The 16,048-nt window shown below is 46.9% G+C and overlaps 3 protein-coding genes across 3 annotated transcripts; all 3 read left to right on the top strand.

Moving 5' to 3' along the window:
* Positions 1-321: 321 nt before the first annotated feature.
* LOC125977663 (protein SSUH2 homolog) lies at positions 322-5,160 on the top strand. Its single transcript, XM_049734475.1, has 12 exons — positions 322-463; positions 1,546-1,611; positions 1,684-1,756; positions 1,947-2,076; positions 2,184-2,244; positions 2,321-2,442; positions 2,514-2,576; positions 2,882-2,961; positions 3,187-3,279; positions 3,362-3,467; positions 3,542-3,649; positions 3,888-5,160. The coding sequence occupies exons 1-12, from the start codon at positions 451-453 to the stop codon at positions 4,023-4,025; spliced, it is 1,053 nt and encodes a 350-aa protein (XP_049590432.1). The 5' UTR covers positions 322-450; the 3' UTR covers positions 4,026-5,160.
* A 277-nt stretch (positions 5,161-5,437) lies between these two features.
* On the top strand, positions 5,438-11,942 carry st3gal8 (ST3 beta-galactoside alpha-2,3-sialyltransferase 8). The gene is made up of 9 exons (XM_049734474.1): positions 5,438-5,520; positions 8,083-8,374; positions 8,479-8,572; positions 8,631-8,769; positions 9,571-9,764; positions 9,918-10,097; positions 10,224-10,269; positions 10,330-10,449; positions 10,562-11,942. The coding sequence occupies exons 2-9, from the start codon at positions 8,230-8,232 to the stop codon at positions 10,727-10,729; spliced, it is 1,086 nt and encodes a 361-aa protein (XP_049590431.1). The 5' UTR covers positions 5,438-5,520; positions 8,083-8,229; the 3' UTR covers positions 10,730-11,942.
* A 553-nt stretch (positions 11,943-12,495) lies between these two features.
* LOC125977664 (cyclin-D1-binding protein 1 homolog) lies at positions 12,496-15,677 on the top strand. The gene is made up of 11 exons (XM_049734477.2): positions 12,496-12,704; positions 13,200-13,259; positions 13,344-13,423; positions 13,507-13,588; positions 13,780-13,876; positions 13,950-14,023; positions 14,153-14,229; positions 14,302-14,561; positions 14,677-14,737; positions 14,892-14,938; positions 15,354-15,677. The coding sequence occupies exons 1-11, from the start codon at positions 12,626-12,628 to the stop codon at positions 15,460-15,462; spliced, it is 1,026 nt and encodes a 341-aa protein (XP_049590434.1). The 5' UTR covers positions 12,496-12,625; the 3' UTR covers positions 15,463-15,677.
* The last annotated feature ends 371 nt before the right edge of the window (positions 15,678-16,048 follow it).

Below are 16,048 nucleotides of genomic sequence, written 5' to 3'. Positions count from 1 at the left end.
CCTTTAGATTAAAATTCGATGTCTTATTTCACCAATCATTTTGCCCCAAGACCCAAATATTTCATTATGTATATTTATTTCGGTTTTCTTTAATCAAGCGTTTATCTATCAATACCCTTGTTGCAGTGCGCCTGCTCGACTACTGCAAAAAAATAATGTTATTCTTCACTATATTTTCACCCGGATTGGGGTCCTTTCATGATGCATTATGGGGAGGGGGCGGCATTTTTGTGCGACAGCTTTGGGTGACAATCATAAACAAAAGAAAAATATCTGACCGTGGATTTCCAAACTAACTCATTATCCATGTCTTGGGATTTATTTTGAAAGACACAACGGAAACGGTTTGTGTAATTAACAAGACGCCGTCCTTGGGCCGTGCCCCGCTCAGGTCTGCTCCCCTTGCAACATCTTGGGTGTGTTTGCCGTAAAAATTTGTTCTTGAGCAGGATGAACACCGCAGGTAAGCACCCGTCAACATAACGTCCAATGAAGAGCAACAGTCTGCGGATTCCAGCAGCCAACCTTAAACCGCTTGCTTACATTAAGTCCGCGGACCGTTTTGTCTATTTTGTTTGTTATTAATTTCATTATTATGAAGCGGTTTTGTCATCAAAAACAAAATTTCAAGTACCTATGCACCCCGGGCAACCAATTGAATCCAATTCTTGCGCAACAATCATGTTGGGCCCAATCACGTGACCGCATGAGCGTTGCCGAGGCTGGAAGAATTCAATCTTGGAACGGGCCAAGTGGGAATACGTGAACCCTTCGAATTCATTTGTCCACTTGTGATCTGGGACAGTCTGAAACGCTTCATGAGATAAAGCTCAACGTTCATCCTTCAAGCTGCTGACTTTAAATTGACCCAAGGAGTTGGGTCAATTTGTTTTCTAAAAACAACCCAATATCAAAATCGTCGCACTAATATTCGATGTCATCTATTTATCGATCCATTAATGTGTGTGCGTCTAAATCTTTGAGATATTTCGAAGTGACTGACAGCGACCAGTCGGTGTCAGGTTGTGCAGTGTGAGGGTCTGCAACAGCTGCATGCATGCATGCATGCATGCAAGTCACGTCATGCGTGCGCGTTGTTATTTTCACACGGATCGTATGTCTTAATTGCAAAGTCGAAACCTGAGGCTTCGTTTCGCCTCCTTTATTTGACAGAATGTTCCCTTGTGTTCCAGTTCTCGAATGATTCCCACCTTTTTACTTCCGCTCCGTGTCCTATTACTTTTGTCCAAGTTCCACAATTTTTAAACATGTCCTGTTTGTGTCCCAATAATATACTACCAACTTCCCACTTTTTTTTAACTGGCTGTATTTCCAAATACTTCTGTTTAGATGTTATTTCTTACCTTTCTTCAGCTTTTCACTTCCCAACACTTTTCCTTCCCCATTTTACTTCCTGTATGTGTCCCAATATTTAATCGGAGCACATGTTGTTAAGGAAGTGAAAAATGAAGACTGTCACCCACAATGACTTCTTTTTGACATGTCCATGAGAAAGTCTACCTTATTGTTTTGCGTTGCTTTCAGCCATGTACCCGCCCACCAACACATTTCCCAACATGCCCGGGTACGAGGACATGGGCCAAGGCGGAGGTGAGAGCCGGCCAGCCATACCAAAAACTTGAAATTTGGATCCATCTTCTCACATGTTCCATTTATGTCCAGCCTTCCTGCCGCCCCCCATGCCCGTGGAGCCGGTGGCCCCGCCCCAACCGGGCCCCGAGGCCGACCACTGGAGGTACGACATCTCTCATCCGGTCCACTCAAGTGGGGTCGCGCCATATGGTCCCCATTCTTATTTGAAAAGCTACACCAGGCTTAGAACCCTCATCCCCGCTCAGTGCTGCTTTCCATTTTGTGGCACAACGTGGTACTGCACTAAGGGTGGATGAAGTGCTTTGATAAACGCAAGTCCTGTTGTTTGCTAGCATCCCGTCCTTGTCTGAGGACGCCGCACGCGAGGCCTTCCGGAGCTTCGTCGCGTCCAACTGTTGCTACAACAAAGCGCCAGCCAACGACGGAGTCATCACGCAGATGGAGCCCTTCAACACTTTCAGGGTTAGCAAAAACGCTACACTGGCTTCACTTTGCACTTCCTCTCTTGTCTGTCCATGTCATGGATGACAATCATGCTCACTGTATATATATGTGTGTGTGTTCATTAGTATCGACTAGAGACTTTCACGGAATCTAGGTCAACCGAGTGGGGCAGCAAACCTCATGAAGGTACCCCCCCCCCCACCACACACACACACTAGTAAGGTGTGTGATGGACGGCCGTGTGTGTGGTATGAATGAGCAGGCGAGGCGCCGGACTTCTACACCCAGACGGCCCCCCGTCCCTGGGAGATTCAGGCCACGCCCCCTAACATGTTCACCAATCACACGGAGCTCATCCGCGTGCCTTACACCTCCTCCATAAAGGTGAGTGTGCCTACGTTGCTACACAATTGTGTCAAATGCTTGTTGAGCTTGACGTGCGTATGTGCGTGCAGGATTGCCACGACTGCAATGGGACCGGGAAGAAGCCATGCGAGGAGTGCAAAGGAAGCGGACATGTGAGTCGGGCTTCACTAACACAAGCGCAGATTTTTTGCAAACATCACATGACCGAATCCAAATGATAGCGCTTGGGGGTTGACCGCGTTTGCTGCCGTGATCGGCTCCATGACTCATAGTGGGTGGATTTTGTTCAAACTGCAATGTCATCGACCTGCTTGGAAATCCGCTGAGCGTTTTGCCGGTTTGGTCACGTGCCGTTCACCCTGCGAGGGCGATCATCAAATCGGCAAACATTTATCCATCCCTTTTGGATAAAGCAGCAGCTGGACGAGCGTGTTTTTGGTGTGTGCGTGCGTTTCAGAAAGCGTGCTGGGTGTGTAACGGCTCGGGCACCAAAGACGATCAGAACTGCGCCCACTGCAACGCTACAGGCAAAGACGGGTACTGCGCCCTTTCTCAACATCGCCACCTCGACTTGGCTGTTTGATTGGTTCCCTAACCGTGCTCCAAGCTCCCATCTCAAATCATCTTTCCCCATTGAAATGTATGGGAGTGCCATCAATCTGTTCCAGAAAGACCAACAGGAATTGTTTTATCAAGGCGACTTGCGAGCTAAGCAGTACGCGTCTGAATGTCTTGTGGGATTTTTCACACATGCTCCTGCAGATGCAGGAAGTGTGACAGTCGCGGCTACGACAATTGTGAGACGTGCAAGGGAAAGAAACAACTGCTGACCTTCATCCAGCTCAAAGTGGAGTGGTGAGTCGCCGGCGTTACAATTGTGTCCTTGATGGACAGCTCACATAAAGTTGGATGGAAAATGACGCACACTTGTACGCAGGACTAACCATGTTGAAGATCACGTGTTGGAGCAGAAGAGCGGCTTGAAGATTGACAACCTGCGTTCAGTTAGCGGAAAGGAGCTGTTCAAGAACAGCCATTACCTGGTACACACGGACACACACACACACACCAAAAAAACTACAAAACGCAACCAGTTGAACGAGTGAACATGCCTCAGGTGTACCCGCTCGTCGGTTTCCCCGAGCCGGCCGTTAGCGAGGCGTCGGCACGGCTGGTCCAAGAGCACCAGAGCAAGTACACCCAGACCTCCAGGATCCTGCAGCAGGTAAGGACGTCACCACTGTGCTTGGATGTGTACGCATGTACTTTGTATGCATTTCTGTTGTGTATGTCTTTGTGTGTATTTTTCTCTATGTGCGTGTAGGTGTATGGTCTTGTATGCGTGTGCTTTTGTGAGTGTGTGTCTTTGTCTGCACGTGTGTGCCTGTATTTGGATGTGTTTTTTTTTTTTTGCATACATGCAGTACATATATGCAAGTGTGTGTGTGTGTGTGTGTATTCAGAAGCAGACAGTGGAGTTAATCCCCATCACCAAAGTGAGCTACAAGTGGAAAGGCGACTCTCACGTGTTCTACGTTTTTGGCAACGAGCAGCAGGTCAGCGCCGACTACCCAGCCAAATGCTGCTGCGTCATCCTCTAGATCTGCCTCTTCCAATGCTAACCACCAGACAAACAAAACAAAAAGTGCAAAAGTTGTCGGATGGAGACCGTGGATGTTCGCAGATGCGGAGGCCTGCATTATCTTGGATTCAAACATTTATACGCTGTGACTGTTCGATTATAAACACTAGTGCATTTCGTTTTCTGATGTCATTAAAACTAGACTCTTACTAGTAGAATGAATTTGTACCAACTAAAAACCTCTCAAAACCTGGACACTTTGCTTGGACCGTCTCCCTCTTTGCAAATTATGAATCCATCATCAAAACACAATTTGTTACAGATGGCCACTAAAGTGTGCGACGCGGTGCGCACCAGACGTGCTAACCAATGCAGAGGTGCAGGTTCCATTCAAGCTTCTTGTGTGGAGTTTGCATGTTCTCCCCGTGCCTGCGTGACTTTCCTCCCGCATTCCAAAGATATGCGCGATAGGCCGATGGAGCGCTCCAAATTTGCCTGTAGACGTGAGTGTGAGTGCAAATAGTTCAGGGTGTTTCTCCCGCCTACCGCCATAAGATAGCCTCCCGCATACCCTCATGAGGATGAAACGATTCAGAAAATGGATGGATGCATGGACCACTAAATTTGACTACTCTTCTTTTGCCTTATATTGCCACCCAGTCTAAATATTGCTGTTTACACTAATTTTTTACATGATTACCTCATAGTTGGAATGGGAGTGCAAGGCTTTGTGGATGTTTTCAACTTTTTGCCTTAATAATCTCAATGGGTAAAAACAACTCATGGAAAAAAAAACAATATGCGCAATATGAAATTGTCCATTAAGTTCGTATTGAAATTTTCTTCAGAAAACTCTAGTGCCTCCAGCTGGCTGCCTCCAATACAACTAGCCAAAATGTTTTTTTTATTATATGTATTCTTTTTTAGTAAATACGTAATGTGTTGCATGCCTTCCTATAATATGTGGCATTTTACATGTGTCTTGTTTATCTCGTGACATATTCACTTTTGCATGTTGAATATTTAGAATTTGTCCAAGCACGTTGACGATAAATGGAATGACTTGATGACATGGTGATGTTTGTGCAGCGGTGCTTTTTATTATCATTGTATCCCTCTAAAAACAAATAAACAATCGCTAATACTGGAATCTATCACTTCTGGTTGGTGTGTTGGAAAAAAAAACATACATGTGTCTGTATGTAGTATGGATAGCTATGTTTTTCTTTTCACATTTAATTTAGAACGAATTTTTTTTATTTATTGTAAAGGTACATTTTTTAGAGGTAACAAATACTGTACAAATGTCAAGTCTGACAATATAAGCAAATTAATCAATTATGGCAAAGATGACCAAATACGTGCAGCGAAAAGGTGAATGTGCGTGTGACGTCACTAGCATGGCGCATAAACGTCTCACACCGGCCCGCCCCCTGCTCCGGCATCAAGCCCCCCCCCATCATCCCCAAGCAGCGAAGACGAAGGCGGACGGACCTCCGGTGTCGAATCTTCACGTGAGTTTGTCTTTTTTTATGTTATCTCTCGACGATTGGATGTCGATGACTTGTTTGACATAAATTTGGGCCGCTAATGTGTGTTTTGTATGTGTGCGCAAGTGGGTGAGTGTCGCGTCGAACAAACTCGATCGGGGGTCCCCGCAAACTTTGGGCAACTTTTTATGCTAATGTAGCGGATATCTTGAACCAAAAAAAAATATTAAAAAATTCTTGGTCCGATCGAGTCGGTCCGCTACACGAAAGAAGAATAACTGGGGCGAAGATGACGATTCTTGTCTGGAAATTTTTTTTTTGTTTGCTTTTAAACAATTTTTTGCCTGTTTGTTTGTTGACCAAAACTGTGATGGCATCTCTCGGCTTCACTGGTGACACGATCCAACCTCCAAAGTTACAGAGTGGACCAAAACTTGCGGTTCGACACTCCCGCACTCAGCTATTAGTGAAGATATTTCTTTTCTTTTAAACATTTTGGATTTTTTATTTATTTATTGGGTGGGGGGGTTGCAGTTTATCAGCATATTTTTCAGCATTTTGGTGCCCCCCCCCACCCCCACACACATTTAACAGTACATAATACCGTATTGGCCCAAATATAAGACAACCCCGATAAGACGACCCCCTTTTTTCAAGACTCAAGTTAGAAAAAATACTTTTTGAACACCAAATTTAATTTTTATACAGAAAATAATTACATCCGAAACAAATGATTATAACAATATATTCGAGAGAGAAAGCATGTTATTTTTGCCTTATTCAAATCATGCAAATACTGTCCATCACATCTTCATATCTGAACATTTAAATATGTAAACTAAGTGCAATCACATTTGTAAATGAATGGCTTCTGGTTTTTGAAATGTGAAACCAATCTACTGTAATAAAACAACAAAATTGCAAAAACTACATTAACCATCAAAGTGAAGTCTAACTGTAGTCTTGAAACAAATCGGAATAAGGAAAAACATTGCAATAATATAATGCAAACTGCTACCGCTATTGTTGTACGTACGATGCGAGGCAAATTTAATGGAGTGCACCGGAGCTGTCAATCAAACGGCGTGCACACGAAGCAAACCGCGATCGGACAAACGGCACAACAATGGACAGTAGTAATGTGTATGCTCACTTTGTGTCAAAGACGCACACGATCACAGCAACATACTCAGTCGATACCAGCAACCTTTAATTTACCGCTGTGCAAAAGTGAAATATTTAAGGTACACAATTGAGATGGTATCTCGTATAGATTTTTATAGTGGAAAAGGACTGTCTGTTAGAAACAAGAATATGTCAGACGCTCCAGTTTCAATCAACATTAGCACTTGCTGACTCATTGTGAATACGATCTGTTGCTTTTGCTGGCTGTTTAAGAGGTTGTACCTTCTGTAACGCATATGGCAGCTTTTATCTCGAGGGACAGTGTTCCGACTGGAAAAAAGAGGGGGTGGTGGAGCGTTTGATTCCACCCACTTCAAAAAAAAAGGAGGAAAAAAAGCTTTTACAAGAAAAAAAGGGAGGGGATGTCGGGAAGAGTGCGTGGACTGGAAACGGCTGGTGCACGTGTGAGTCTGGTCGTGCATAGTGACTTGTTACTGCAAAAGGGAAAGACTTAAAAATGGCGATCAAAAGTGTCTTAAGTGCCTCACTTTTGGTTCGGAAGAGGAACCACACGATTCTGCTTCCTGTCTTGACTCGCTCCTGCTTGATGTGAACACGTGTTAGTTCCTGTTTAGCACTTGAACAATGTCACAGTCACGTTTTATTTGAAACGGGATTTGCCTTGCTCCCGATTGTACGATGGGTGACCCAAATGCGAAAAATATCCTTTGAATAATTTCCTCGGATCTTGACCTTTTGTCGAATCCTCAGAAACGGACACGCTTATGTAACGATCCAAAATACCGCCACAATTTACGCCGAGCACTTGGGCCAAATGATTTTTGGGAGTGTTGGCAGCATTTACTAACACTTACTTACATTTGACGAAACTCCCTCGTGTGGAAGCGTTGGTTGCCTACATAGTGTATTACGAACGTTGTTTGCCAACGAGAGAGTGAAAATGCTTCCCATTGAGAGGCCGCTGCCCGTTTCCACACAAGATTCCAGATCAGGTCAGTGACGTCCCATGCAACTCCCCCCGCCAGACCCCAAAATAACAGAGATAGTCTCACTCCACTCACTCTCACACCGAGGGGACGGACGGCCAGCAGGCCATCAATACAAAATGTCCTGAAATATGCGAGTACTTCCTAGAATTGTTTAGAAAAGAATCAGCCTCGGAGACACTTTTTTATCTGGCATTCTCTAGTGTGCATTGCCCTACAAACAAGAAAAAAATAATCTGAAGCAGCCACGGCCCACAAGACCCTGGAAGTCTAGATAGATAAGTAGATGGACGGTTGGAAAAGAGGGAGAGAGAACTGCAGGAAGGCTGCCACACATTACGGTGCCAGGAAGGAAAGACGTTTGAGTTGCAAGCTAAACAAACTAGGGCTTCACTTTTTCTCATGGCCCATTTGCACAACACCGGACTGAATTTTTGCCCGTGTGCCCCAGCAGGAAAGCGGCCTAGCGCACAGGACAGGAAGCCAACGCCCTCGCCGGGCCTCGGTGGACATGAAGGCGAGGCGAGCCCAAGCTCGCCGGAGGTGCGGATGTGCTCGGCCAAAGTGCTAGCAGGGCTGCGCCCCCCTCGCACCTCCGGCCATGTTGTTGAAGAGGAAGCTGTGCGCGGTGCTGGCCATTGCCGCCGTACTCCTCCTCATGCTCGCCAGCCACAGCATCCAGAGGAGACCCTTCTTGTCGCTGTCATTTGCCACGCCCACACGAGACGCCAGCGGTCAGGAGATGGGTAAGATGATATCGCATGTGACCTGCAAGTTTTTAACTAACCTTGCCATTTGAAAGCCTCAATCCACACTTGAAATGTGACTTGTTTTTCTGCGTGGTTTGTAGCGCCTCCTGCTGACGTCGGCGACACACACCAAGCAGTCGTCACCGCCACACCTGAGAAGCGGCCGACGAAGAGCGACGCCAGTCGGGAGACGAGGTAACGGATGGGAGCGTCCCCAACATTTGTGATGGTCTTAACGGCCCGCTCCTATCAGGCCCTGCGCTTGTCCCGAGTCGTGCGTGTCAGACGTGAGTGCCTCCGACTGGTTCCGCCTTCGCTACGATGCCGGACAGCGGCCCGTCCTCCGCGACGCGAGCGAACGCTTGGACCCGGAAGTGCTCGACTGGTGGCTGGTGAGCACAGTTCGCTCGTCCGCCAAACGCACATTTAGACTTCCGCAGCCCCAACAAACATTTGTTCTGGCAATCAATGACAATCTGCAAAACTTCAAATGAGACAGTGGAGTCTTCCAGAAAACTAGCATTTGTTCATAAAGGCAGTCAAGACAACCTTACATTTTTGGGTAAACGTCAATGTCAACGGAGCAAACATGCACGATTTTCAAATCGAACGAGCATCCGTGACGAGAATTTGCAGCGCCTTAAGCAGGACACGGACGGCCGTCTGAGCATATTTCCTGCTCTACATTAGCACACACACAGGCCATTAGGAGATTGAGGGGGGGGGGGGGGGGGGGGGGGTTGATTTCAGCTTGCTGATTCACTGCACCAAGCAGCTGCGATGCTTCCTTGAGATATGAGCTCAATTTCTATTTCTACTACGCTCACAACGCAAGGCATGTTTTTTTTTCCAACTGTCTTTCCCGGTTGAAATGAACGGCCACGTTCCAGCCTCCCCCTCCAACGTATTTTTTTGTAATGGAAAATAGTAGAACTTAAGTACAGTGGAGCCCCACGTACTCGCAATTAGAATGCTTCACATTCTTTCCCCAAAATGTTTTATTATATTATTTTGTTTGTCTTTGGAAGAGCCATTTTTGGTGGCCCTGAAATGCAAACAACAACAATGAACCAAACACGACAGCAAATCATAAACCACAACAACAAATGAGTAAACAAAACAACAAATAGCAAAATCATGATTGTGCAGTATAACCCGGCCCGGAAAGTAACGTGAGCTCTTTCCCTCGGCAGAGTCTCCAGCGTTCGGGCAACGACGGCACACTCCGGGAAGTGATGTCGCACATGTTCCAGATCATCTCGCCGCCTCCCGTGGACTTTGCGCCGCAGCCGTGGCGTTGCCGCACCTGCGCCGTGGTGGGAAACTCGGGCAAGCTGCAGAAGTCGGTGCACGGGAAACTCATCGACTCCCACACCTCGGTCATCCGGTACCTTTTCCACACTGACTCTTTTCGTACCGTCCCTCCCGTGCTCTCGCAGTCCTGACAAAGAAGTGGGACTGCGACGTCAAATGTCTTGATATTGCCCTTGTAGAGAAGCTCGGGTGTACATGTGAGAGCAATTGAATATTTGGCGCCCAGGATGAACAAGGCGGTGACGCGGGGCTTCGAAAAGGACGTGGGGAACCGCACCACGCATCACTTTGTGTACCCGGAGAGCGCCATAGATGTGGAGCGCGGCGTCCACCTCATTCTGCTGCCCTTCAAGCTCCGAGATATGGAATGGCTGACCAGTGCCCTCTCCACCGGCCACATCAAAATGTACTCACTCATCCTATCAGGTTTTCACAAACATCAAAGTCATTTCAGCATTTCCGTTGAGCTCAAAGACAATTTGTAACCATCGAAGCAAACGTCATCACCAACAGGATGTTTTTGTGCACTCAGGACGTACACGCGGGTGAAAGAACGAATAGAAGCCGATAAAGACAAGGTAAGCAAAGCAGAGGTGTAACGTGTGCGCTACATGCTAATGGCGCACGTGTCTGTGCAGGTGTTGGTGGTGAGCCCGGCGTTCTTCAAGTACGTCCACGAGCGCTGGACGGAGCGTCACGGCCGCTACCCGTCCACCGGGATGCTGGCCATAGTCTACGCGCTGCACACCTGCGACCAGGTCGCCATGACACCCGCTCAAAGACGCAACACCTCTTTCTTCTTTCCCGCCTCTTGTTCTTTTGTCCTTCTATCCGTCGTTTCGTAATGCCTTTCTACACCCCCCTCCGCAGGTGTCGGTGTTTGGTTACGGGGCCGACAAGCAGGGCAACTGGCACCACTACTGGGAGGAGAATCGCTACGCTGGCGCCTTTCGCAAGACGGGCGTGCACAGCGCCGACTTTGAGACGCAAGTCATCCAGCGGCTGGCCGAGGAGGGAAAGATCCGACTGCACGCGTAAACCAAGCGGACACTGTCCGTCCTGGCCGGGCCTCCTTTGACACAGAACAAACAAAATCCAAGCGGCCCAAATTCTCCTCGTCCATTTTGTGCCTTTTTCCACAAGACTATGGAGTGTCCTGTAAACACAAAAAAGACTGCTCTGAGATGGGGAATGACCACATAACACTTTTTTTTGTGTCTGTGTGGGGGGCGGGGGTTGTATTAGTTAGCAAAAAAAAAGAAGGATACCCCCTCCCCCCCCTTTTTTTCTTTTTTTTGTCTGAGCACTTTGCCTTAAGGAAATGGCAGCCATCTTGTGGCTTTACTGGTAACTCGTCTTTTTGTTCAAACTGAATGGCTGACATCCAGTAAGTATTTTGTTCCCGTTTTTGTGGTGCTTAGAGTCTTGTATATTCCTATTTCATTTGAATTATTTTTTCCTCAAGAATTGTACACCACATGGTGACCAGCGCTTTGCAAATTTTGAGGGGAAAAGCCCAAATTGAATACATTTTGATATACGAGCACGATGAACGATGTTACTTATCTTGCTTTCGCGAGTTCCCATTCGTTTCTGTTGCGGCGCATTCGCTGTTTTTGTTGTACCAAAAGTCAACGCCACCTCTTGGTCTTGACGTGTACTGTGAATGTAAAAGTCGTTCTTCCGTGGTCGATCGTGTGGTCAATCGTGTGCCTGCGTGCTAATATTTGTTTGCAAACGACAATGAAGGAAATTGAGCACCGCGCAGTGATTTTTTTATTTTTTATACAGTATTTAGCATGCTACCTAAATTGTTTCTTTCAATGTTTTTTTTTCTGCTTTTATTTTTTTCTTAATTTCTTTATATTGGTCATGTGGAAAGGAAGAGATGAGTGGGGACAAGCGGTACAGATAATGGATGGATGGATACATAATCATGTTGGCTTATCAACCAGTTTGTTTTAAGTTGACCTGTTTGTGTCCTGATTGTATTTTTCTAATGCCAATGATCAAAATGAATACATTTCAAGGGATAAGAAGTTCAAATTTAGATTTTGCTAATGGCTTACTTCCTGCACACGTCCCAATTCTCTTCACTTTTGTTAATGCTCTATATTTGTTCCAAGACCTTTTGTCCATGAGGCCTGCTTGACATGCAAGACTTTGTGAATTTGTAAAGGCACTGCTGCCACTTGGACTGAACAAGAATGAGAAAATAAAACACCTAAAAAAAGACATACAAATGCAAAAACCTTAGTTTTGTTTTCCATCCCTAAAAGAGGTTCAGTTTGTTATGTTTTGAACGGCACTGCGAACTTTTCCACTGTTGGGCAAGCTAGCAAAATATTTGTTGGGGTTCCTTCAAGGTTGCAAATGTTGGTAAACTGTTCCCCAACAGTTTTAGTTAATTTTTTTCCCCTTGCTGCAAGGACGATTTGAAAATGTACAACATTTTTGCATGATTTGAATGAGGCAAAATAACATGCTTTTTCTCTCGAGTATATTGTTATAATCATTTGTTTCCGATGTAATCATTTTCTGTAGAAAAATTAAATTTGGTGTTCAAAAAGTCTTTTTTCAAGCTTGAGTCTTGAAAAATAGGGGGTCATCTTATAATCAGGGTCGTCTTATATTCGGGCCAATACGGTAATGTCATATTCTGTAACTACGGGACATTGAACGGATTACGTAATGATTATAATACCAGTTAAGGCCCTACGCAAGACGTTTGTGCACAAAGCACAATACTTCCACAAATGACCACAAGATGTCGCCAAACCTAGCATACGTTTCCTGCTTAACTCCAGTTTCCGGTCGAGCGTCATTTTTCCTCGCGTCCTACGCGTAATCGTGGCGCCAAAGCTAAATTCCCCAAACAATAACAAGAAGAACACAATACGTCTCCGGAATCATTTGGGCTGAGGGCGGGCTGACATGACTACGGAGGACAACGTCCGCTTGACTCTCCGCAACTTACTCAACTCAGTCGAGTGCATCTCGGCTCGAGTCCGAGGTCAGTTTGGCCAATTTGGAGCTCGGAAACGGCCTGGCTGAGCTAAAATTGCTAACGTAGCGTGGTTAGCAGGCACTCTTAGGCGTAATGTGGAGTTAAAATGCTAACCTAACATAACTACACTATGATGTTTACTATGTCACACCAGGTATTGTACATAAAATAAAGTCAAACGTAGTGAGGTAAGACGGAGCCAAGATTGCTAACGTGATGGCCACACTACATTGTTTTTAGTAGGACTCAAGACGAGCATTTGTTACCTGTGATCATAGCGATATCAGGACATGAAAATATTTGATTAATCTACATCAAATCAATCATTAAATTAGTCGATAACTATTTTGAGAATCACCTTAGTGTATGGCGCCATTGTTTGACTTCAAATGGTCAAAATGATCCGATTTCACTCAACAGTAATCATTCTGTGACAAGATGTCACAAGATGTTCTTCTGTATCGTGGAGCTAAAATGCTAACCTTCAAGTTTCTGTCTCAGACGGAGAAGCCAACGAGTCGGACGGAGACTTCAACCTCTCCAACTTTTGGGACACTTTGAGTTGAGTGCTCATGTTCAACAATACCCGTTCAATGCCAATGAAACTCTCCTGCGTCAATGCAACTGCTAATCTCTGTGTTGCAGACCAGGCGGCGAAGGCAGTATCTCAGGAAGCCACCAAACTCTGCCTGGCCTTCTCCAAGCCTCCGCTGCCATCACAGCAAGTTCGTCAGTGAGACATTTTGCAAAGATGATTAACCCGCCACCATATAAGTATATAAAATTATCTTTTTTTTCTGTGCCGCAGGATGTAGAGCAGCTGGCCGACTCTGTCCTAAAGAGTGTCCTCAGCCTCTCCACTGTCTATTACTGGCTTCCCAATAGCAGAGGTAAGACATGCTAACGGGCACCATCTCCTGCTTTCAGGCGGCAGGGCTGGTCAGAGGAACAGGCCGGACTTGACCTCCAGCATTGTGTGTGTCGGCAATGCTCCTCCAGAAGAGTTGTAACGTGCCAGGAAATGTTGCGCTCTTTATTTCTTCACCTTGTTTGCTTGACTCACCCACCGCCTATGTGTCAGGCGTCACTCTGCGTCAGCAAGTCCGAGATGCCGTCGTGGAGGCCCTGGAGGGCCTGACGCAGCTTCTGGAGGTCATACTGACTTCGCCGCTACAGAGGTACGCGCATTGAACAATAAAGGAGGCAGGCTCCGACTTGGGGAAGGTGAACAACTGACTTGTCTCCTTCTAGTCTGACTCAGGAGCAGTTGACGTCTACGGGAGGGGTGTGGTCATCATGTGACCGCTTCACCCACCTACCACAAGGTGAGTTAGCATGCAGCTACCAGCTAACCTCCGCAACTAACCGACCAACGTAGCGAGCTTGCTGCCATCTTCTTTTCCAGCGACCTTCATGCTGAACAAGCTCCCTTCATATCGCTCTCTCAAATTCAGACAATAAGGCTGCAGCGGTGCTGGTCCTAAGCGGTCAGGGCGGCATCGTCAAAGACGCCATCGAGGAGTTAGAGCAGGTGCGAGCCGCAAGGCGACCAGGCTACGCGTGCTCCTCCATCTGAATGGGAAGGCGGGCGTTGATCTCGCAGGCACTGTTGGAGGCCCTTGACCCGTCGGGCGACGCCCCCGATCAGCAGGAGGATGGCGAGGAGCCGCACGCTAACCAGGACGCGTACTGGTCGGAGCGGGACCGCTGCGTGGTGGCCGCCTGCCAGGGGATGATGAAGGTCGCCGCCGCCTGCCTGAGGAAAACCACGGCGGCCGTCAGGACCCGCGGGGACGCCGATGCGCCGCAGAGGGTGGAGCAGTTGGATCGCCTGCTCGACGCCATCAAGGAAATCAGCCCAGGGTTCGCGTGCGAACTGACCAACGCACAAACACCCACGCGCACACACCACCTACTCATCTGGAAGAATCTCTTCCTTCGAACGCACACAAACATATTTATTTTTATTTCTTAACAGAGTTGATGACCTGGCTTTGTCTCTCTACCCTCCGGTGGATAACAACGATGTGGACAATCATGTAAGTCTGTAACGCTCTCTCACACAAACGTACATGAGTAGCTTGAAGGATATTTAGCCTGCCTGTGGAGTCTTGTCGCATGATTGTTCCTGAGTGCTGGAATCGATGAATTAAAGTGTTAAGGTTGACATCTGCTCATCCGTTTTGTTTGCAGGTGACTCAGCTGGCGGCGCTTTTGACAAAAGTTCTCACCATCATTCGGTGAGTGCCATTTGTCATCCATTTTTTTCCCAGTGATGCGGTGTCATCAAACGACACGGCTGTCCCACTCCCTTGCTTTCCCAACGTGCGCGTTACGCCTCACCCTTTGCTGTGTCTCTTCGGACAATATTGTGCGATGATAGCATGCGCTCGTTGGCTTCAGCGCAGCGCTCGACTGTTTGTACAATCGTTGTCTCTTGCTCGCTCTGTTGAAACGGTAATTGCGCCTGGCGAAGTGCTTTGGCAGAAGTCAGCCAAGCACACTGTGTACAGGTGTGAAGAAACAAGCAGATATTTGGGTGTGTTTGGGAACACTGCCAGATGCTTCCGGCTCCATTCATCTTACAAGTTTTGCCCGCAAACAGAATTCGGCTTTGTTGAGCTGTCATCTTCCTGTCTGTCGCCCCCAAACCAGGTCCAGTCACATCTGTGGTGAAGCCGAGCTGACCTGGCTTCAGTTCTTGGACCAGGCCGTGGACCACAACCTGCAAAAAGCCAAAGATCTCCTTTGGCCGGACAGCTAGTGTGCGCATGTGTGTCTGTGCCTGGGAGTTATGCTTGTGTATTATTTTCGGGTTTGTGTGTGTGTTTTTGTGTGCTTGCGCGCGTCCTATTTCAACTCTGGATGGACAACAGAGTGGAAGAGATCAATCGTTATCAGCTGCTACACAGCTCTTGAGATTATCAGGTCTTCTGAAATTTGCTGAGTCTCCTGAAATTTGCTGAGTCTCCTTGTCAGCTTAATAAATTGATGTTGGAAACTTCACAAAATATTGTGCTCACTCCAGTGGACATTCTCATCTGGGGGGGGGGGGGGGGGGGGGGGGGGGTAGGGGGATGTGATGTGAACATGGAATGTCACCTCTCTGGCTGGAAAGGAGCCCGAGCTGGTGTGCGAGGCAGAAAAGTTCCACTTTAATTTGACGTTATAGTTGATGACCGGATGTTGCGTAGCGGAGATTGCGTACACGCGCATAAGAATGAAGGAGGAAGTAGTGATGTGCATTCCTGTTTTTTTAAGTGGACTGAATCTTTAGAATCAGTTCATTCAAAAGATTCGTTCAAAAGAATCGTTCACCGAATCGTTTGCCCCCTCCCCACACACTGATC

This window comes from Syngnathus scovelli, chromosome 11 (assembly GCF_024217435.2).
Source record: "Syngnathus scovelli strain Florida chromosome 11, RoL_Ssco_1.2, whole genome shotgun sequence".
Classification (NCBI taxonomy): Eukaryota; Metazoa; Chordata; class Actinopteri; order Syngnathiformes; family Syngnathidae; genus Syngnathus; species Syngnathus scovelli.
This window is presented reverse-complemented; position numbering and strand designations above follow the sequence as displayed.

What these genes read in the sequence shown, in the direction of transcription:
- st3gal8 (XM_049734474.1), top strand. Translation starts at nt 8,230, where the DNA reads ATGTTGTTGAAGAGGAAGCTGTGCGCGGTGCTGGCCATTGCCGCCGTA. An exon ending in CGCCAGCGGTCAGGAGATGG is followed by an intron (nt 8,375 to 8,478) that starts GTAAGATGATAT and finishes CGTGGTTTGTAG; the next exon opens with CGCCTCCTGCTGACGTCGGC. An exon ending in TCCCACACCTCGGTCATCCG is followed by an intron (nt 9,765 to 9,917) that starts GTACCTTTTCCA and finishes TTTGGCGCCCAG; the next exon opens with GATGAACAAGGCGGTGACGC.
- LOC125977664 (XM_049734477.2), top strand. Translation starts at nt 12,626, where the DNA reads ATGACTACGGAGGACAACGTCCGCTTGACTCTCCGCAACTTACTCAAC. An exon ending in ATCAAGGAAATCAGCCCAGG is followed by an intron (nt 14,562 to 14,676) that starts GTTCGCGTGCGA and finishes ATTTCTTAACAG; the next exon opens with AGTTGATGACCTGGCTTTGT. An exon ending in AAAGTTCTCACCATCATTCG is followed by an intron (nt 14,939 to 15,353) that starts GTGAGTGCCATT and finishes CCCCCAAACCAG; the next exon opens with GTCCAGTCACATCTGTGGTG.
- LOC125977663 (XM_049734475.1), top strand. An exon ending in AGCCCTTCAACACTTTCAGG is followed by an intron (nt 2,077 to 2,183) that starts GTTAGCAAAAAC and finishes TGTGTTCATTAG; the next exon opens with TATCGACTAGAGACTTTCAC. An exon ending in CTTACACCTCCTCCATAAAG is followed by an intron (nt 2,443 to 2,513) that starts GTGAGTGTGCCT and finishes ATGTGCGTGCAG; the next exon opens with GATTGCCACGACTGCAATGG.